Below are 24,128 nucleotides of genomic sequence, written 5' to 3' on the forward strand. Positions count from 1 at the left end.
GTTGATAATGTTTTATGTTTAAAACCAACTCTGTATTGATATATTTGATATATTTGTTCTGGGTTACATGAAAATGCAAAAAAGGAGTTGGATAGGCAAGACGTGGCAGATATTGAATCTTTAGAACTTGGCTAATGAAGTCATTCATTTAAAGGATGGATAAAGGGACAGACTGTTGTTTGCCTGTGGTATTTCTATTTAAAGTAGGCTTATTTCCTCCACATTGTACATTTCTCATGAACAAGTAGTCTGCCAAAATATTGAAACTTCATCCTTGGCTACAATGGTACCACTGTGCTGGGCTATGAAGGTATGTGGTTTGATGATGGGCATACTCTATAAGATTTCATGCATTGTGGGAGACCATCAAGGAGTCAGATGTCTTGCCTTCCTTTTTCTTTTTTTCATATAGAGAGGGCACTTATTTTGCACTTATTTTGTGGTGAAGACCTCTTTAAATGTAAATGAAATACTACATGAGTTGCTCGTAGGTATGATTTATCTTTATAACAATTGACACAAAACTGTCAAAACTTGACCACAAAGGAAGTCCTAAAATGCCATCCTCCATAAGCTGTTGGTTTAGAGATTAAAACTGATAATATTGACTTATTCCTCAAATGGCTGTCTTTACCTACCACTGATAAGTCATAGCATGTCATGGAATATAGAAAAAAAGGTGTCAGGTGGATAGAGGATTAGATATTGACAAATTCTTCAGGAACATGGATCTACCCTTGCCTTATGACCAAAGCAAACGTAAAAACTAGGAAGTAGTTGTTTTGAGTGGACAAATACGTTCCAAACTTGATAGAAAATATTAATTCAGTAGTTTCTTTTATGGAAACTTAATGTATTTTTATTTCATCTGACCATTGTAGACTTGAATCCCTAGTATTTTTCAGCCAGTGGACATAGGTTTAATAGCATCTAAAAGATCTATTTGTCCATGAATGATATTTGTCCTAAATATAATACTAATACTATAATACTAATATTAGTTACTTGTTTAATTGTAGAGCCATTATCATGTCATAGAAAGATGGCTTAGCTAAGAGGCAGAAGATCTGAAGTTGATACTAGGCAACATTTACTAACTTTGTGTTCTTAGAAAAGTCACTTAACAGCCATGCCTCCATTTGTTTTTCTATAACTGCCCTACCTATCATTCCTTGTTGAGTATCAGTTGAAACAGAGTATATATTTTGTAAATAATAAAGAATTGTAATAAGTTGCTGTTTTTCTGTTGCTATTACTATTAAAAGGATTCTGTATCCTTAGTGTAAAGAGATTAGTCTGCAGTTTTCACGAACATCAAATGTCATTTTTCCCATAGTTCAGATGATGCAGATGGGTAAATCAAAGTAAACAAATATCCCAAGGTTCCACAATTAGTTAAGTGACAGAAGGGGACGTAAAGAGTCCGGTTTCCTGCCTTCAGGTACTTCAGGTACAGGGAAACTTTCTATGACACTGTTCTTAGAATAAAAGTATTTTAGAAATCAGCACTGTCTTGATTTAGTTCTTGTAGGTTTAAAAAAAAAAAACCCATAATCTTACTTTATTAGAAAGAGAAGAGAGGGTGGGGAGGAAGAGAAAATGTGGTGATGTGATGTACATATTGAGAATGCTACCCATAAATGGCTCAGCTGCAGTTTAGCAACACCAGTGTCTGCACTTGTCCAACCATTTATAAAACAAATACTTCAAGGATGTTGTGAGGGAGCTGTTTTGTGAGGCTTACACATTTATTTATTCACAGTTAAAAGAAACAAAAAGTGGATACTGTGTGAAATTTTGTTGAGATTTTTACAAAACGACTGCGCCTACCTTAAAATAATTTTTTTTTTTGTGATTTTACTTTAGTTGTTTAGACTGTTGGTGAATTCTTAGTAAATAATTGTGCTTTACATCAGAGTTTTGAAGGCAGTTTGTTTTTCTAACACATTATTTAAAGAGCTGCTGGGCTGTTAACATGGATTTAATCATGTTTGGTGTTTGTGTTTCAATAGTTTAAACGAGAGAGAGTTAGCTCAGAAGCAACTTCCATAGACTATTAGATAGACATATTGATTCAATTAGTGTGTATAACACCACTTCAAGTAGCTGGCATAGATGGGGAGAAATTGATGCTTGTAAGTAATAACACCCCTTAAGTGTCTTTTTGAATTCTCACACAACAGAAACCAAGCATATAAAAAGTCCACTTACATATCATACCTATATCCCCCCCCCCTCCAATTTAGTAATTAAAAAGTGGCTTTAGTTACCTTTTGTTCATCATTGTGAAACAAATATTTCTTTTAACTCTTAGAGTATTTACTTCCTTTAAAAATTAAAAATTGAAAAAATATTATTGGAAACTAAACAGATATAAATCACTGATTTGACGTTAACTAATCTAGAAAGCCTATTTTACACTCCATTAGATTAATGAATATCATATCCTTTCAAATACAGCAAATAAATCATAATCCCATTGCATTATTTTCCAAACTAGGAATTTTAATAATCTGTTCATGGATTAGTAAAGTCAAGTCATACTAATAATAATATTTTAAGTTGTAGAAAGTTTGAGATATTAAAAATATTTTAATAATGATATTTTAGGTTTTGATTACTATGGTATTTCCCAAACCTGGCATTTTAAAATGATAGGATTATCTGTTACAACCACATAATAAGGATCAGGATAGAATTTATTCATTCAATTTGGTAATACAAAATTAACTGAGTATATTTCACCATTCATATTAAAAATGATCTTTTCCCCCCAAATTGTAAAAGTTGAGAACTTTAGTATTTGAAGACATCAGTTGCCAGACATGGTGAAATCATATACTATCTTACACAAGTGGGTGACTTGAGGAAGACATGGAGTAAAAAATAGTAAATGTCCAATTTCTAAGGAAGAGACTCTTTCCATTTATGTACTATTCAGGTCAATAAATTTATTATGCAACCAAATTATATATGTTAGTCCTGAACTCTTTCGTGACGTGTTTCTGAGTATGTATTATCCTGTTAATATGGATTTCTTATTTAAGTTAATATTCTTCATATTTTAAACTTTCATAATTTTAGCAAATTATTAGGCAAGCAGCCTATACTTAATATTTGCTAGTTCATTTATTTTATTTAAAATTTTTTTAAATGTTTTATTTATTTTTGTTGAGAGAGAGAGAGAGAGAGAGAGAGAACAAGTGGGGGAGGGGCATAGAGAGAAAGAGAATCTGAAGCAGGCTCTAAGCTCTGAGCTGTCAGCACAGAGCCTGATGCAGGACTCGAACTCGTGAACTACAAGATCATGACCTGACCTGATGTCAGACACTCAACCAGCTGAGCCCCCCGGACCCCCTAGTTCATTTATTTTTAAAGAGAATTCAGTTTTGGTCTTTGTTTCATATTGGTTGAGGTGGGTGAGTTCTAGAGGTGTGATATCTATGAGTGTGTGTAACAATGTTGTACATTTTATTTTCCATTTCATTTTTAAATGGTATATATGAAGTTTTGAACTCTCTTTTTAAATTTTCATAGTAAAATAATAGTGGTAAGGAAATTTTTGTTATAAAACATACTGAATTAAAATAGTTTTTAAAACAGCTTCACAAAATAACATAATTTTCCCCATTTGATTTTCTGCCTTTTTTCCCGTAGTAATCTGTATCTGTTTACTCTTATTCTTACTCTGAGTTTACTCTTATCTCTTATTCTGAATACTCTTATTCTTCTATCCCTTTATTTAATACCATATTAGTGAATTAAAGGCAAGTTTAGTGTAACTTTGTCATTCACTATTATGTATCTTGAAACAAAGAGAATTATGAAGCTTTTGAGTGTAGAGAGCCTAGTATGGTTACTGAAGAAACTTTTATAATTGAAAATTGTTTAGCCTGGGAGTCACTTATAAGCCCCTGTGTAAGTCTCTTTACTTCTCTGCATTGCTGTGATCATCTGTAATTGGAGGCAATTGTGTGTTTTTGTAGCATCTATAAGCTACATTCTGAAGTTCAGTAGTACTTTAAAATCATAAAGAAGAGGAGGGAGTTTGCATTTTGAAGCAGCTTTTTGCATAAAGATATATGTGGTACTTTTAGTCCTGAAATACATTCAGAGCTTCTTCTACATAAAATTGAACATAAAAATATTTTTATTGACTATTGTTTGACCTGTGTTCATAAACCTGAGTCTACTAAAAAAAATCATGATTAACGTTTTCATGATCATTAATGCTGTAAAATTTGACATTTCCTTTTTTAAACTGTAAATCATCTCCTTTAACTTAAGAAAAAAAGATACATATATTAAGCATCTTTATTTTGTTCATTGAATATTTTGAAGTATCTATATATTATAGTTATTTGTGACTACAATATTGAATGACAATGAATGAATTGATCAAATAATTAAAATCTTATTTCACATCCCTTTCATTGCTAATAATTTGTTCTGACAAAATATTGTTCTTACTAAGCAGTTACTATTTGTCATTATAGAACAATGTGTATAAATTCCTATAGATACTAAGAATGTAAAACTCAGGTATAGCAAGGAAATGAGCTTGAAAAATAATTCTTGGTGTTGAGATTTGTAATGAGATATCATTTTGCTCACAGTACAGATTCTCATCTTCATAGAAATTATCTTCCTGTTACCAAATTATAAAAGAAATACCATATAATGAAGCATAAAAATTTAATTTCAAAGATTTGATAACAAATGTACTATGAATATTATACAATGCTTAATAGTTATAATAGCTTTATATATTATAGCTATAAATAATCATATATCTTTCATTGATACATAAATTGTAATTTAGGGTGTATATAGGTTTACTGAACACATGAATTTAATCATTAATGACTTAAAATATAGTGTCTTGCATTAATTGGAAACATCTTAAATAGAAAAAAAATTGTAGGGAAATTTATTTTATATTCTTTGAGTAAGGAAATTTTTCTATTTAACAATTAAAATTCAAAGCCTATTTTAATTGCTTTTTATCCTAAATTTCAACCTAATTTTAGTAGGGCAGACTAAATATTAGTTAGGATGGGATTTTGTTTGTACTTAGGCCAACATAGGTATATAAAATTTAATCTGATATGTATATATTAAAATGTGCTGCATTTATTGACTTACTATATCAATGAATGTAAATTACTGTATTTACTATAGCAGTAGTGTATACATTCATACATGATATAATCCCTTAGAGTATAAGACTGCTAGAGAAAAGATTGCTAGGGTTTACCATTTCTTCTGTATTTTAGTTCTAACAAATGTATGCTTTTTTGAATATTCAAGTATATTCCTCTGTAGACAAAGTTCTAACTATAACTTTAACATACAATAATTTTTAATGACATTTTATCCATGTTTGGTATTATGTTTTGATGTATGTATTATAATATTATTAAGGGAAAAGATAATATAATATCAAGTCATATTCTTCATAATTCTGTGCTGTTTTGAAATTTAAGAGGCCCATATTTTCAGACTCAGACCTACACTTTTTTTTTAAAGAAATAGAAATATTTTTTCCATCTCTCATTTTTTTTTTAATGTTTTATTTATTTTTGAGAGAGAGAGAGAGGGAGGCAGGCAGAGTGCAAGCGGGGAGGGGCGGAGAGAGAGGGAGACAGAGCATCCAAAGCAGGCTCCAGGGTCTGAGTGGGGCTCTAACTCACAGACTGTGAGATCATGACCTGAGCCAAAGTCGGCCGCTTAACCAACTGAGCCACCCAGGCGCCCCTCAGACCTACACTTTAAGGTACATTTCTTCAGTCTTGAAATGGAATGTTGGTAGACTTTACACTCATTAAATGTAGCTGATCAGATGTTGACCAGTTCAGGAATATGAATGATGGCATTGCTGTGCAGTTTATAACCTTTAGTACATCACTTAAACATGTGGGACAATTTGCTCACAGATTGGAATATGAAGTCATGCTATATAAAGTCATACTCCTCATTTATTTTCTTAACTTTTTCTTTAAGTGGGAGTTATATGGGACTACATAGGGCAAAAATTAGTGTTTTACTTTGATTAGAATAACCTTTGTTCCCAGGGGGAAAAATCATGGAAAAATTTCTTGAATATGGAAAAACTTATTGAAGCAAAATACAGAATCTAGAAATCATAATTGAAAACTTTAAAAAATCAAAACGTAAAATTAGTGTATATGCTCCCAAGATACCCTTGAGTAATAAGATTAACCAGTATTTTTGCAAAAATATAACACATGGGGCTGAGTTCCTTTGTATATATAAAGCATTTAAATTCAGTGAGCATAGACCAACAACCAAGTAGAAAAATGGGCAAAGAACTTTCATAGACAAATCCCCAAAAAACCCCAAACATTTAAACATGTATGTCTATAGATGCTCAACTCCACCTTTAAAAAAATACAGATTAAAATCTATCGTAAAATACCAGTTTTTATCTATCAGATTGACAGTTCAATGTGATATTATATAATAATGTCTATACTAGCAATAAACCATCTTAAACTTGTAACAGTAGAGCCTAGGAATAAATTATATTGATAAAATAGATTCTATGCAGGCATTAAAAAGAACAGTGTGCATTTCTGTGTACTAATATGGAAAAATTAAACAGATATTATTAAATGAAGAAAGCACAGTTAAGGTTAGGTAAATTGTACACTCCAGTTTGTGTAAAAAGACTATCATCTATAAACACACACACACACACCCCTATACTTCTGAATTAGAAAATAAGGATAATGGTTGCTTTTGAGAATATAATGGGATGGTGAATTTTGGAGAGAAAAGGATATAATTTTCATTTTTTATCCTTTAATTTTTCTTTATTCATGTATTTTTTAAACATATAAAACATTCTAAAAAAAATCTTAATTTACTAAAACATCTCAGTGGATACTGCCTGAAAACCTCCTAGATGCCACACGTTTTTTGAGCATGTTGGGGATATTAAGATGGATGAAATAATGTCTCTACCCTTCTCAAAAACCAGTAAAGTAGTACTGATTTGTAAATAGGGTAAAACTCAATGTAGTAGATTTTCTGTTAGAGATGGGGCCAAGAAGTCTATAAAATCTTTTGTAGATCTCAGAGTAGTTTACATACTATAATTGATCTTCACAAACTTTATGGAATAAACAGAGCATTATCTTTCACCAGAAGAATAATAGTTAAGCCCATTTTCTGCACTTGTTCACTTAATGTTCACATCAGCCTGAGAAAGTGGCTACCATCACCATCCTCATTTTGTAGAGTACATGGAGAATTCAAGTATCATGCAGAAGGCGACACTGCTTATAGTGAGTGCCAGAGCTTGTATTCAAATCCAGGCAGCCTGGTTATAGGATCCGTACTCTTACTAGCTAAACTATTCTACTTAAATTTCATTTTGAAGTTTGAATTCATTTGTAGTTTGCAAACAAAAGACAACGGATTCAGAGGTTAAATATTCAGTTCAAGATTATACTGCTAATAAGTGTCAAAGCCAGTCCTAGAGCTATGGTCTTTGGACTCAACGCAGTGATCTCATTTTTCACCATGCTGCCTCTGTTCTTAGGGGAGTTCCAAGGAGGGGAGCAGGGGAGGAGCCATTTTGGTAGCACTACCTGTTTAAAGTACTAATAACAAATCACAGAATATGTGGTTTCTCTAAGAAAGCTGCAGTAAAAAGAACTTACTTCCTTTTTATGAATGTATTTCCTCCATTCAAGTAGTACCAAATAATTTGTTTTGCTCAGGAACGCTGATATGATTTCTTTAGAAATTTTCAAGATCACTGGATAACAAAACAAAACAAAACAAAACTGGTATTCATTTAAAGCCTGTTTCTGCTTTGTGAAAAGACTTTGTCAGCAATCCAGAATGAGGGCTGTGCTAACAAAATTCCAACTTTTCTGTGGGATGATCCAAAAACAGCAAACAGAAGGCATTAAATTTCTTAACAGTCACAAGTGTGTGCATGCACGCTATGCCATTCCTGTCATTCACTGCTTTTTAGTGTGCATAGATTAAAGTTGGAATACTTTGATTTGCAGACTAATATGTTCCACGGAGAACTTTTTTTTACATAAAAAAAAGTAGCTTACAAGCATGTGAGGTCTGTGCACTCTGCCTTACATTTCTATAGCTCCTCATTGAATATGTTTTCAGTCTCATTTTAAGATACTTGCCTTGACAGTATGCCTTCATACATCTAAGACATTTGCTTAAGATCCCAAGTAGTTTCTCTTACTCAGTTCTGAAGCAGGTTTACACAAGTACTCTGATGTGAAACCTAATGTGAAGTATATTCATACAATCATATGATTGTTAAATTAAGAAGAGGCTGACTGCATGGCTCAGGGGGTTAAGCAATATCTCATCTTGTTTCTTGCAGAATCCTACCTGAGTCTCAAAAAGTAACAAACTCAAAAGCCAATACCAGAATTCAAGACTTGCTTAAAAAATATATAAGTTAAAGAAAGAAATATATGCAGAAATAAAGTGTCATTCTGTTTTATGAACCATCTTTACTTTCATGCTAAAGTCACTAAAATATCTTAGAGCACAGTATGTGTGGACATTGCATTGGTGTTGGCACATGCAACATCTCCATCCATGTTAATATAATGGTACTGGGTGGAGAAGCAGTGTAGATAACAACACATAACCTGCATTTTAAATGTCTTCATTTCTCTCTCTCTCTCTCATTACAGCAAATTCAGTAAAACTAGAAATGCAGAGTGATGAAGAGTGTGACAGGAAACCCCTGAGCCGTGAAGATGAGATCAGGGGCCATGATGAAGGTAGCGGCCTAGAAGAACCCCTAATTGAGAGCAGCGAGGTGGCTGACAACAGGAAAGTCCAGGAGCTTCAAGGCGAGGGAGGAATCCGGCTTCCGAATGGTAAACTGAAATGTGACGTCTGTGGCATGGTTTGCATTGGGCCCAATGTGCTTATGGTACATAAAAGGAGTCACACTGGTAAGCAGCTGAAAGAATAACCTGATGACTGCCTGTGACATCTGATGTTGATATTACCTGACATCTATTCTCTTTCCTTTTTATTCAGGGGTGGCAGTGGTGAAACTACCTTTTCAGAATTCTGCTAGTATTGGATTGCTGAAAAGCAGAGAGTAGCCTGGGTCTTGACTTCCAGCCTTCAAATCTGAATAGCATATCAGAAAAGAAGTTTGGGATTCAGTTTCCACAGTTCTTAATATAGCAATAATATGATAAGGGTTCAAAAGGTATAGGAGAATCTCATTGTGTAACTTAATCTTTTTGTATTTCTATACATATTTTACCATACCCATGGACAGGTAATATAGTTTGCTAGTTAAGAGTTTATACTATAAAATGGTACTCATGCATTTATATAGAGGTGGATCATTTTCACCTTATCTGGTTAACCTCTTGGAATACAATTTCCAATCAATCTTTGCCTACCATGGGTCCCTGTATTAGGGAGATACTTTCCCTGGTTCAAGGTGTTACCATCTTCCTGTGATACTTCTTTTATTATAACTCCTGCGAAGAGATATGTAGGGTGTAGTATAGTATAGCTAGAGTGGTGAGTATGCTGGCAGGAATGTGCAATCATGGAATAGGGTAAGGAAAGAGACCTCGGATTAATTTAATATATACTTTTTGACATTTGTGTAATGTAAAAAACACCTAAATGAGGAGAAGGCTTTATTTAAATCTCTCTATAAATTCTTTGGCAAAATGAAAAAAAAAATTTAATTAAAAAAATGAGATTATGTTAAGAAAATCAGACAGTTAACTCTTAAAAAAAGTTTTAAGTTCATATGAAAATTGTTATAAAGATAATGATACCTTTAGCTATAATGCCAAGTAGTATTATATAGCAAAATATTAATCACTAATACTCAGAATTTTTAAATATGGTACTCTCTGGAAGAGACATAAATCATAATGAAGTTGGTTTAAAAGATTTATTTCTAAGTAATCAATTTAATTAGTTGCTTAAAATATGAAAGATACAAGATACACTGAAGTCTTTCTAGTCCAAATCTCTCATTTACACATGAAGAAAGTGAAGCCCCAAATAGTCAAATGATCTGTCCATTATCCCTTATGTGGTTATGACACTAGAACCAAGGTTTCCTGATGCCCAGACTGGTTTTGTTCAAATATACCAAGCTCAGTATCTTCAATGCACCAACATTTTCTGATGAGATATGACCCTAAGGCTGATACCTTAAAATTTATAGTAAGAAGTTACACATTAAAATCAGTGTTATCTTAATCAGAATCATCAGCTTTGGAACCTGTACCCTTATTCCAACTATACAGTTACATGTTTAGTTTTTGTTTTGATTTTAATTTCCTTTTTAAATGGCATATTTTAAAAATATTTATATTACGGGGCGCCTGGGTGGCGCAGTCGGTTAAGCGTCCGACTTCAGCCAGGTCACGATCTCGCGGTCCGTGAGTTCGAGCCCCGCGTCAGGCTCTGGGCTGATGGCTCGGAGCCTGGAGCCTGTTTCCGATTCTGTGTCTCCCTCTCTCTCTGCCCCTCCCCCGTTCATGCTCTGTCTCTCTCTGTCCCAAAAATAAATAAAATATTTATATTACTAGTGCAAATGTTTTTTACCTTAATTGAAAAAAATTTCTTCCCAGGGCGCCTGTGTGGCCCTGTCAGTTAATCCAACTTTGGCTCAGGTCATGATCTTGCGGTTCATGAGTTCAAGCCCCACATTGGGCTCTGTGCTGATGACTCAGAGCCTGGAGCCTGTTTCAGATTCTGTGTCTCCCTTTCCCTCTGCCCCTCCCCTGCTTGCACTCTGTCTCTCTCTCAAAAATAAATAAACATTCAATTAAAAAAAAATTCTCCTAGGAAAGTTAAAAGATCAGGTTTGATATTTGATAATAAAAATATGAAAAGTCTATAAAATAATGAGTCTTCTTTTCTTCTATGCTCATTAAATAATGTTAATTGCAGTTCTAAAAGAAGAGTTCTACATAGTTATTATGTATTCATTATCTCACAGTGATTATATTGAGGAAGATAACACCCATTCAAATGTGTAACTTTCCCCTTCTAGCAACATATAAACAAAATTAGTATAATGACTTTTCATTTGAATTGCATATAGTGTGCATTTTAAGGCTGAAAAGTACACTAACAACAACTTTTTTGTAAGATTTCTAATAAGCCTTTTATGGTCTGAGTCAAGGAAATTTGAAGAACCTGAGTATGCTCTATTGAGTATTTGGGTTAATCAATGTTTCACTGTATCTGCAGTGATTGTCATGAGGATTGTTGGTTTGTAAACACAAAAGTAGTTTCATACCTACTCTACTGTTCATTTGATATTTACTACTATAGCAGCATTGAATTATTTTCATTCTGAAAATCCTGAAATTGACATGGAAAATGTTTTTAGTTATACAGATTTCTGGAAGGTCTATGAATATGGGATTCACTCAACTATCAAAGGCAAGGAGAATGGGAAAAATGGCTATTTAAAGTCCTCTTGCAACTCAGTGAACTTTTATTGTTAATAAATGTTTATTGGAGTATTGTAAACATTATACTTCCCTCAGATCTGGAAAGTTTTTGTTAAAGTTAATAGCCATTCTTAGAGGAGGCTGGGATACCTGCCACACATTGTTGACCTTAAAATTGTGATGTATCTTTACATTTACTATGTTTATATGTATTTCTGATGACCCAGTTTATATATCTGAATGGGTCATGACATTTTCAACTCCATTTTAATACTATTCAAGAACAGAAAGTCTATTTGTGAATTTTAATTTAAACTAGATTGAAAAAATGTGGTCAGGATCTAGTCATTAACCAAATGTTTTCTCATTAATACCATGAACTACTGTCTTCATTCTAGAACTTCCCCCTGTTACCAATTATTTACAGCTAGTATAAAAGGCGTGGTCTTAAATTTTTAGAAAGCCTTTAGGAAACATGTTTGTGTGTTTAGCTCATAGAATATCTAATATAAAATTGATAGTGAAAAAAGCTACACAACCACCCAGTTTACTAAAATGACATGGAGTATCATATCTAATTCACTTCTTCTTCTTTCTCTTTCATACTCTACTAAAGTACCAATTCCAGTGTCTTACAAATGGCTTTGTGTTATTTCATTGGTATTGCTACTTTAGTAGGTAATCAGGTAATATTGTCATCGGATACTCCAGGCACTCTTCACTGGGATATAGGCAGAAGAAGTAGGGGTAGTAAATCAATTCATGCACAAACATGAATTGATGCGGACATTATAAATACAGTCTATCCTTAACTTTGCCCTTCTTTGGGGTAGAGTATTCCCAACTTTGTAACTTAAGTTTTAAGCACACTATTTTGTACATTGTAGCTTTGTGGAACCATTCTCTTGCTCCAAGGCCCTCTCAACAGGTGCTTGGGATTTTTCATATTTGTAGGTAGTTGTTCCATCCAACACGGAACACCCTCTTTCTTTGATTTACGAAAGCAAATTGATGCATGTATATTTGTATTTCAATTGGATATTTAAACACAGATCTAGAAATATGTGTTTATGAAAGTATATAAAATATTGAAATATAATTTCAATAGATAATAGATAACTTCATTCTGGGAATAACCACAAAAAGGTCCTTGAGTAGATTAGATTAAAAAACAAACAAAAAAACAAAACAAGAAGCAGATTGAGAATGGAAATGAATGATAACATGGCTACATATTAATTGTTCTCCTGGATTCAGAGTTGTTAATCCAGACTTTTGTGCCCACCCCATGGGGGAATTAGTTATCACAGATACAGTAGCCTACTTGATTTTTTCAATTGAATTACTATATAGTGAATTCAGTAAATTTGTGATGTTTTCCTGAAGTTGGCATTTATTTATATTTGAAGAACATGATTAATATATTTTCAGACAAAGTCTAAACTAATTCTAAAAGGACTAGTTGATTCAGTCTATTATTACAGAAAGCAAATTATTTAAAAAATAATTGAGATGTGTTGTTTCAAGTAATACGCAATATGGGTAGCTAAGTGAACCTTTTACTTAAATATCAGATCATTTTCCACATATCTCATAATCCCTATTCAAGACTTAATTCATGTAAAGCGGATTATTTTTAAAAGCTTCATCCAGTTGAAATAAAAGTGAATTATTATCATTGCCCTTTTCCTCTTATCACAAATGGGAACATGACTTGTTACCTTCATCATGCCTTTCTTTATTTCCCATGGCCATAGAATATAGTTAGCAAATGCCTCCCATGTAAGACTTACATACTCAGCAACAGACAATATTTCCTGATATACCTAGACCTCTTTTTATTTCTCTGACCCCTTTAAGGATGATCATATAAATTCAGAAATAATTCTTACTAAAAATATTTGAAGATATCTGGAATATTTTATAAATGTAAAAATGAAATTATCCTGTCATGCATTAGTCTCATATACTCAATTAGATGAATTTTAAAATTCTTTTTAAAGATAGTTATTGTTTTATTTATTTTTCTTTTTTGATTAGTATTACTTGGAATGACAAATTCAGTAGTCTAAATTAGGAATTTTTAAATATTTCACTTGTAAGAGGCTTAATGAAAATCTAAGTTAGCATGTTTGAGGAGTATATTCTAAAGGCAAACATGATTTCAAATGTTTTTGTTTACCAAACTAATTTAATTCATTTTAAAGTTATGGCATACTAATTTGTTACTTGCCTGGAAGACCCTACATAGAGAGATTTCAAAAGTAAAATCAAATATTTGGAGTGAAAAGTATAATTTCCATTTGCTATTTTCCTATGGTATAAAAATTTTTACAGAGAAATTGCCTCTTTCTTTTTTATTAGTAATTCCGTGGCAGGGGTGGGTAGTAGAAAATCCTGATTTTAAAAAGCTATGGACTGCTATTTCATTGAAAAAAATGTCAATGAATTAAATTGTGTGTGTGTGTGTGTGTGTGTGTGTGCGCGCGTGTGTGTGTAAAGATGTACCAATTTTAGATTTATTTTAAAACTTTTATTAGCGATGTGAGACTTCATACAAGAGGTTTCTTGGTAAAGTATTTCTCCTTTAAGCAGTATTTAGCATTGATTTAATTGTCAGTTTTATCAAATGAACCAAAAAAATGAAATGATAAAATTTAAGGTAACCATAACATAAATTATTTTCACTTAACACACCAGCACAAGGACTTTTTCATAAATTAGCTCAGAAGATCTCCAGATTTTGTAAGAAAAACCTTAACCCTTGCTACACAAACACAGATTATATATATATTTTTTTCCCTTGGTATATATCATAAAAAGTTCCAAGATGAGCAAGTAGTAAGGAATTTCAGATAACACCTGATGTATCACTCAATGTCTTTAGGTATTATAACAAATCTATATGATAGAATATGCAGTGGCAGCTGCAAGAAAATGGCCAAAATTTATCTTCTTTATGCCTCCTACCTTTCTTTAATAAAAAGAATCACTGAATTTGCATTAAAGGCCTCACCCAAATATTGAGGTTTCCTTATTCACTATTTACAAATGTTTCAGTTAAAGATATAAAACATGACAATTCAGTATAAATTTTTAGGTATTAAAATTATAATCTTCATCTAACCTCAAATACAGAAATAGTACAGTTAAACCAAAAGTGAATTGTTTTTTTTTAACTTTCTGTTCTAAACTTTGAGCTTTACTACTTTGTACTATTTATGTACTAATTTTTGTAATTTATTTCATGAATATCTTTAGAGACTGGCAAACTTAAAATAGCATTTTCTTCATGGTTTGACCGTACTTGCCAATTTTACTCCTTCCTCAACTGCATTTTTATGTTCAGTGACATTTGTGACAACCAGTTGACCCAATAGACTAAACTGATAATTCTGGCTTGAACAGTTTTATAGTGGTATCCAGTAATAGGAGAAAAGAGAGAAAAGATTTCTATAAAATTATTTTCACAACAAAATTATACAGGAAATGTCTGGATTAATAATTTTCTTTGGATTTTCACTGTTTATATCAGAAATTTTTCCAAAGCTTTCACTGTTAGTGACTAGGAGAATCGAGAGACCTGGGGCCTGGGTGAAGCTTTAGAGATTTTGTGATAATGAGCTTTGTTAACCTGGTTCATTCATTGAACTTTTTTGGCCCCCTGGTAATAAATCATCAGCTAAATGAAAGAGTTAGACTAAAGATCCCCTCCAGGCCAAACTAAAATTTCTGTAACTTTAAAAGAGATAGTGTGGCACAACAGAGCAAGATTTTGTTGTCCAACTAAGCAAGATTCAGTTATCAGTTTGAGTACTTTTTAGCTCTGTGACTATAATCAGATGCTTTGATACTTGAACTTCAGGTTCTTCATTTGTAAATTGAAATTATAGATACCTAATTAGAAATATAAGGATTGAAACATTCTCTGTAAAGCAACTAGTAAAGTCAGTAAAGTGATGGCACTTAGTTGTTCAATCAGTGGTCAGTGCTATTGCTGATTCTTTTGAGTCAGTGACAGGAATCCTGTAAAATTTATATAAAGAGAGAGAGCGGTGCTTGGCCTGAAGTTTAAGGCTTTGGTATTAGCAAATTTTAGTTAGATAAAGGTTTAGAAGACCTACAGGGGAGAATATTCTCAGCACAGAGAACCTAGCACCAATTAGTAGTCTACAGCAAATTGGTCACTTGCGTATAACGTACTTGATCTTTCTACCTCTTTTCCTTTTGGCAGGTGAACGTCCCTTCCACTGTAACCAGTGTGGAGCTTCTTTTACTCAGAAGGGAAACCTTTTGAGACACATAAAGTTACATTCTGGAGAGAAGCCGTTCAAATGTCCTTTTTGTAGCTATGCCTGTAGAAGAAGGGACGCCCTCACAGGACACCTCAGGACCCACTCTGGTAAGTGTCACTGACTCTTTGAGAAGAAAGCTAAAATACGAGAATTCAGCAAAGTGTTAAAGAATGATGCAGAGTAACTTATAGCTTTGGTATATGGCTAGGAATTATCTAGACAATATTTTTATTTGTGTACACTGAGTAACTGATAAATCTTGCAAGTTGCATATGGCCCTTCCTTTTTTAGACTCGTAGACTTGGCAAAAAGGAGCACTGTCAACTGAAAAGTCTCTTATTTTAAGCCATTGAAGTAAGGAAACAAGTGTTCTATGGATTTTCTGTGATTTTTAATTTTATAATTATTAAGCCAGTATAATTAATAATTTAATTTATAACATAAATTAATGTATAATTTATTCTGTAATTATGGTTAATCCAGGATAATAGAAAATCTAGTAAAATATGATAGTTACATACTGATATCACCATAGAGGAGATGAAAGCTGTGATATTTTTCAACTGATATAGTGCCCAGTCTGGGAGTGGGAAATCAAACATCACTATTTTTAAACTTGAAAATATTATGCTCATTAGCAAATTGGCTGTGGAGTATTTTATATTTCATTTAAACGCTCCTTGTTTCTTTAACTCTCAAAATACAGTCATTGGATTTTCTCTGAAACATTTCTCTGCTTCATAAATCATCATTAGAAAATCTAGAGTAAGTGTGATATTTTTAAAATGCTAGAATATAGTACATAAAAGAGAAAGAATGATTAGAAATCTGAATGAATCTCATTTGACTTTTAGCATGAATTGCCATAACCAAGAAGTTAAAGGCGGAAAATTAATATAGAGTACTCTCCAGCCAGTTTTATATCCTTCTGTCCATAATGACATATTAAAATTTAATTTTAATATGAAGATATGATGGAAGTGATATTTTCATCTACATTGACAAATTGTATTAGAGAGTGCTGTGGATTGTGAGGTAATACTTGTATTACCTGTTTTTACATTTTTTCCTATTAATCCTTAAGGCCTTATTTTTTAACATGAATGTGAAATGTATAAAACTAATTTAGATATTAACTTGTCAATGTGGAGCAGTTGTAGAAAAATGAAATTAATTCAAGCATTAAAACAAAATATTTTAAGTATATATAGTTACTTGCCTCCCTGACTCATAGCAATTCCCTTATTTCCAACCATGACATTTTATATTTTAAATTATGCTATGAAAATTACATCTTTATTATAAAAATTATTCTTTATTGAAAGAATGTTAAGATGTGACAGTAACTTCCTTTAGCTAGCCATGTACTCTGGATTATTAAAGTATTACTGAGCTGACCACAGATTATATAAAACATAGCTTTGCATGAACATTAGCTGTTACATGAAGTTGAAGCAAAAATACAACTTTAAGCATCTATTTCATTCTTAACAAAATTGTGTTGCTTTTAATAATCATGGTTTAATGTACACATGTTACTTTACCTGGGATTGCTATATTATCCTTAGAAGGTTTAATGCCTTCAGCGCTCAAGAAGGATTTCAATACTCACCTTAATTTGTGTTGCCTTGATATCCTTTTTGTTCTTTTAACACATCCATCCCTGTGGGTGGTGTTTAAGAAGACACTTTGGTTTTTGTTTCTATTGAGCTGGGCAGTTTCAATCAGCATCTTTTTGCAAATTAGTCATGACTCATCTAGGGGTTCCTGACTGGTGCCTAATGAAGTGAGGGATGAAAAAGGTGTCACTCCAAAAGTAGGCCATTCCAATTGGCTTTTACCAGGCCAGACACGACATTTCTTACATGGTTCTGTGTAATTATAAATTGTGTGTGTGTAAAGTGAAGCTGTTTCTGTGAAATCGTATATTCTGTAAATAAATATATTGCCTCTTTGAGGTTCAAAAAAAATAAAGACATGGACCCATAGCGGCAATCATACTGATTTTACAAATTGGTATACAAAGTCATGATTTTGTAGATATATAAACAGACTCAAAGTGGCTAATTAAGGAGAGCTTAATGGAGTAATGAGGGGGGTGTCATCCAGCTACTGCCTCATCAATGGGTGACATGAATTCAGTTATACTTCCAACTGTAACCTAAAATATTTGCCAATGTTTTTTTATATACAGTGTAAAACATAGCTGCTAAAGTCCATGCTTCTCTAATTGTTCAGAAAGTTCAAATTGATCATTATAGCTTTCTTATTCTACTACCAATTCCACCTTCCCCTTAAGCTTACCCTGTTTTGTAGCACCTGGGCTAGACAGGATTCTTTACCTGATGAATGACCCAAATCTTAGTTTCTACAAATACTGAGTATTTGATGGTCCTGTTTTCCTGGGACTACTGCAGTTTTCCAGTAACCAGGATTATTGGGCACATTTTTTAAAAAGAGGTGCCCCATTGAATCTCTTGAGTTCCAAACATAGCAACAACCCCAAATCATCTTGGTAATCTGGAAAAGTTACCAACCAATAGTCCACTTCTCTCCCTGTTACTTTAGCAGCTTGAGATGCCCCCAAATAGCCAGGGAGTAGTCCAATATGACCGACTCAGAGCTCTGATCCATGGTGGAAACATTCTTCCTTTGGGTACCTAGCACATACATCAGAACAATATACCCAAACATGCCTCCTTCTTCATGATGACAGGTGCAAAGTGCAGCCATTTGCATTTATTACAGAAGATCAAATTCAATATGTGTAGACCACTAAACCCATAACATTTCACTAATGCTGCTAGTCTCTGAACTTTCTATGGCAATTATCTATTCTCTAGCATATATCTTACTGAGGCATCTCAGGTATTTACTACTTCCTGCTCACCATGTCCAGTCAGTACCATGAATGTAATGTTCCAACTTGATGTTCTGTGGGATGTCAAGATGAACAAGATTTCTTTGCACTGTATTATAGCAAAGAGGAGAGTTGACCTAGCCTGAAGCTAAGATAATAAAAGTATGCTGTCCCTGCAATGTGAAGGCACATTGCTTCAGATTATCTTTGTTGATAAGGAATTATTTTTCAAAGAAATTGTTAAGTCACTACCTCCATACCTGGTATCAGGGGCTATGTTAATATGCGCCAATAAAGGTATTACAGCTAGAACTGCATCTGTAGTTGGCTCTTGATGTGATTAAGTCTACATTCATCCACAGAACCATCTTACAGTATAAACCATCATTAGCCCAATAAACAGTATAAATGAGTGTGTGTAGGAATCCCTACCCAACATCTTTCAGTTTTAGTTTACTGTCTTGGGAGAGATATAAGTCTAAGGCTATGATCTCCAATGTGGTATCCACCAGCTACTTGTGGCTGTTAAGCACCTAAATATGGTTGTCTAGGTCTTGCAGGCAAATGATGATGAAATGTTGAAATGATTTTTTGATTAAATAAAGTCTTTTAAAATTAATGCCAACTTTTTAAAATGTGGCCACTAGAAAATTTGAAATTACACGTGTGACTCATATTTGCACCATACAGCATTGTTCTCAGCTTTTGGTAATAGCCCTGGGTCAGGGAACCAACATAAGAATCCTGTCCATTGCATGGGGCTTCTGAGTGGCTCAGTTGGTTAAGTGTCTGACTCTGGATTTTGGCTCAGGTCATGATCTCACAGTTCGTGAATTTGAGTCCTACACTTGGGCTCTGTGCTGGCAGTGTGGAGCCTGCTTGCAATTCTTATTCTCTCCCCCTCTTTTTCTGCCCCTTCCCTGATTTCTCTCTCAAAATAAATAAATAAACTTAAAAAAAAAAACCACAGTTCTTCCTATTGCTTAATTTATTTGTTCTCACAATACTGTAAGATGGACTTGGGTAAAGTCTACATATTTATCTTGACCTCCATATGCACCCCGCTTTGAACTGGTGGACCATAATGGCATTTGGAGTTCTAGAGATTAATGTCAGCTCAGAGCTATTTCTAATAGCACTAACTGATAATATGTGGTAAGACTTGTTATTTCCCTCTTCCTAGTGCATAGTCACCATCATAAATGGCCATGGTGATTCTGGAATGACTTAGAAGAAGATTCATAGCATATATCCATGGCCGGGTGTCAGGATCTTTTCCAAAAGGGACTGTCTTCATCTAATTATGTGACTTTGGGCTATGAATACAATAGGCTTAGATCTAGGCACTGGATAAGAGATCATGAATCCCACCATGGCTATGCAAGTTCAGTTTTTGCCCATAAGACCTAGACATTTTCTGCATAAGTTGGTTAGCAGCTTGGTAGTCTAACCATTTATTTCATTCTTGGGGACTCCATAATTGATTAGCCATTGCCCTAGGACCCTATGGCACAAAACATCATGATTATCACCCCATCCCTATGGTTTGTTAAGGTAATTGCACCTTCCTGATATTTGTTCCTAACATAGAGCCTCTACCACTCTGAGGTCACACATACATTTAAATCAGGGAGCTCAGTTCTATTTGCAATATCTATCATTGTTCTCCCCAGACAAGGGAAGACAGTTAACATAAGCTTTTTTTGTTTTAAAGAGATAGAGACAGAGCACGAGCAGGGAAGGGGCAGAGAGAGAGGGAGACACAGAATCTGAAGCAGGCTCTAGGGTCTGAGCTGTCAGTGCAGAGCCCAACACTGGGCTCGAACTCATGAACCATGAGATCGTGACCTGAGCTGAAGTTGGATGCTCAACCAACTGAGCCACCCAGGCTCCCCCGGTTACCATAAGCTTTTGAAGCATGTGGCTTCTTTCCTTACCAGAGTAGTTCTTTGGTGAAGGGAATGCTCCACACGTGCTTTCAGAAGTATGTTAGCAGCACACTGAACAGGGTGGTTCATAATTGATCTTTTCCATTATTCTTACTTATTTGAGCTTTTGTTCTTCTTCCTCTTTGCTATGCCAAGAAAATTGTGGCATTTCAACTTTTTACAAACAAACCATCATTGAATCAAGAATTCAATTAACTAGTCACTCCTACTTGCTCAAGGCAATGTATTAAGTCCCAAATCCCAGGTGAATACATATATTTGATAAATTTGGCCCTAGATAATCTAGCATTTTGGTTCATCTTCCTGATATAAAACCTTTAGTATCAATTCATTCCCTTACATGCTAACTGGACTCCTGTTGATACAAATTGGTAGTTTTGCAATTCTTTCAGTGTATAGGCTGTCACCTGGATCAAGCCTTGATTTTGGTTATATTAGGATCTAACTTACTATGAGACGAGGGGCAATGAGAGGTAATAGGAATGAGTCCTTAAAAGAATTGCCATTCTCTGATTGGGTCCTTGCCTCCGCTAAAGCAATTGAAAGTCCCTTACTATGGGATAGCTGATTTATAGGAACATTGGTTTCCTTAGAAGGCAGTGTGGGAAGTGAGGATTGTGTCTTCCAGCAAGGATGGTTTGGGAGTGTTTGGGGGTTCAACATTCTGAGCCTTAGTATTTGATCAGATAGTACCATCCCATGTTTCACTAGTCCATTACCAAGACCAAGTTGTATTGGTATTGCCCATTTTACTTACTACACCAATTCCATAACTATTCAAGTCAGATTCTGGAGTTGGTTTTTAGCCTTATTTGTCCTGAGGCTTAAGTAAATAAGGACTCTTAAAGTCAACAGAGGACTTTGATATTCCACTTGTGCTCTAACATGAAGTGATCATTCAAGGCCTTCAAACTGTCCTTTCTTCTTTGTATAATCCTTAGGGCCATCAGAAATAGCCATATCACACACCAGTCTTCACTCTAAACACCACCATTGTCACTTCAGCAAGTAAAGGCTACATGCTACCAGCAGTGATAATTTAAGTAGTCACATTGCCAACAAATGCCTAGAAATAGTAGTATCCCATCAGCTTCCCATTAAGGAGGCCTTTCTGTTCTCTTCAAATATGAGCAAGTCAGGGGCGCCTGGGTGGCTCAGTCGGTTAAGCGTCCGACTTCAGCTCAGGTCACGATCTCACAGTTTGTGGGTTCGAGCCCCACATTGGGCTCTGTGCTAACAGCTCAGAGCCTGGAGCCTGCTTCCGATTCTGTGTCTCCCTCTCTCTCTGCCCCTCCCCCGTTCATGCTCTGTCTCTCTCTGTCTCAAAAATAAATAAACGTTAAAAAAAATATATATATATAGAAAAAAAAAATAACAAATATGAGCAAGTTAATGCCAAAATGCCATTTTGACTCTTTGAAGCCTTGGGCCACTCCTACTAGTAAGGATCCATCAAGGCCATGACAGGAGCAATGAGACACTCAAATGGGGGGAAATTTGGAGACATTCATGATAACATTAACAAGAGAATAGTGAGTCATAAAGGAAACCAACAAAAGATTGTTGAAGCACTCTGAGGCTAGCAATAGTAAGAAGCTATTAGCAGCCCTATGTCTGGAGGGACATTGGGATCAAGGGATCACTAGAATTAAGAGAGGTGGGAGATGGGTCTTGAACACTGACCTTCAGTAGAGGAATGTACCCCCTACTAACCTGTGACTGAGAAATAAACACCTTGACCTCACTTTCTCTACCCTCCAGTCTCTTGATGCCTTACATTAACTGAACCCAACCAGAAGCCAGAGAACAAAGGAGCCTACTGATGAAGCCAATAGGAATTAGCTTTCTGCAGGAGCAAAGAAGGGTGAAAATGGCTATGAAGGTGAAACAGAATAGGCCAGAGATTGACTAAAATTTAGGAACCAGTGCTTAAAATGATCAGTATAGGGTATTAAACATAATATAATGATTTTAATATTAATTTCTGTTTTTTATGAATATAATTAGTACAAAGTATTTTGGTTCCTCCTACTCCCCCCCACTTTGGGTAATGACTGTCCATTGTTTTAGTTACTGTGTTCTATAATATTAATATTGCATCTTTGGTTCCTGTATTTTAGATTTGAAAATTTTCACATCTACTAGTTTGGTAACAAAGAGCCTGATATTGATGTACACTTATATGTTAAATAAAAAAAAAAAAAAACACTCAGGAAAAATATATAGAGAATACAGTATACATTCATTCTCTGTTGTCCCTTTCCTATTTGAAACTCTACTTGCATACTTTAGAGGACACCAGGTAGTATCTTGGTTTTGATTGTTTAGTCCCAGTAATTACTTACCAGATAATATATGGAATTTCTTGAGACCTTCCTAGATGTTAGGCACTGTACGAAGCACTTCCCAAGGATTATTCCTTTAATTAAAGCCCTTTATCTGACATGAGCAAAGCCAGGCATTTTATCAATTAACAGCAGTAAGTCTAGTAACATGAGAAATTCTTTTGATAAAAGTCTTTACATTTAAAAAATATATAATCTATGTAATCATTTACCTCTTGATATAAGGCCTGTCCCTTTTCTTTTAGTGAGGAATTTGGTTTTGGAATTCCATATAATTTTTCTGTCCTAAACCACAGTCATAATGCATCATCTCTAATTCCATTTTCAGTGTCTTTTGTTTTTAATAATACTCTTTTAATGTTTATTTATTTTTGGGATAGAGAGAGAGAGAGAGGGGCAGACTACAAGTTGGGGGGTGGGTGGGGGCGGGGTAGCAGTCAGACAGAGACACACACAGAATCCAAAACAGGCTCCAGGCTCTGAGCTGTCAGCACAGAGCTTCATGGAAGGCTCGAACCCACAAACCATGAGATCATGAACGTTGGCTGCTTAACTGACTGAGCCACCCAGGCGACCCTTTTTTCAGTGTCTTTAAGAACTTAAACACCCTTGTTATGCAACAGCTAAATTTTTAAGATTTCTCACTATTTTTTAGGAGTATCCTTGCCCATCTACAATTCTTTAGTATTTTTTAAGTCAACTCACCTTTATTGAATCTTTCCGGAGTGGCAAAGTTAGTTTTCAGAAACAACTTTAGTTTTGTATTTATTTTCTTGAAATATGGAAATTTAAATAATTTATGTAATCATAATAACAGGTTCAGCTGGCAAAGGACTCAGTGACTAGTTCAACCACTGGAGTATTTACTTGGGCATACAAAGAGGGGCCTACGAGCTCCAGGAATTCAGGGCTTTAGAGAGAGGCAGTTGGTCAAGAGAGCTTTTTGCTGTTATTATTCTTATTTTACAGATGAGGGACTGATGCTCAGAGAGGTCATACAGAGCCTAGATTCATACCAAGGTAGTCAAACTCCAAAATCTATACTTTATGTTCTGGGATAAATGATACAGCCCTATATATTTATCCTATAAAACTTTATTAATTCCAAATGATAAAGAAAAAAATACTAACTATCTAGAGGTCAAAATATCTGGGTTTAGAATGGCTCATTGCAAATTAGTCATATGACTGCATCAAATCGCTTAATTTGATCT

The 24,128-nt window shown here is 34.2% G+C and overlaps 1 protein-coding gene across 9 annotated transcripts in view; it reads left to right on the forward strand.

Moving 5' to 3' along the window:
• Positions 1–24,128, forward strand: part of IKZF2 (IKAROS family zinc finger 2) — a 162,442-nt gene that overhangs the window by 96,581 nt on the left and 41,733 nt on the right. For 8 of the 9 annotated variants that reach the window (XM_049614983.1, XM_049614981.1, XM_049614978.1 and 5 more), the window contains 2 exons: positions 8,706–8,972; positions 15,700–15,867. In XM_049614983.1, the coding sequence (XP_049470940.1) occupies positions 8,706–8,972; positions 15,700–15,867 (435 nt within the window). The remainder of the gene's footprint in view (positions 1–8,705; positions 8,973–15,699; positions 15,868–24,128) is intronic. The other variant, XM_049614984.1, reaches the window with a different exon arrangement.

Source organism: Panthera uncia (assembly GCF_023721935.1).
Source record: "Panthera uncia isolate 11264 chromosome C1 unlocalized genomic scaffold, Puncia_PCG_1.0 HiC_scaffold_3, whole genome shotgun sequence".
Taxonomy (NCBI): Eukaryota; Metazoa; Chordata; class Mammalia; order Carnivora; family Felidae; genus Panthera; species Panthera uncia.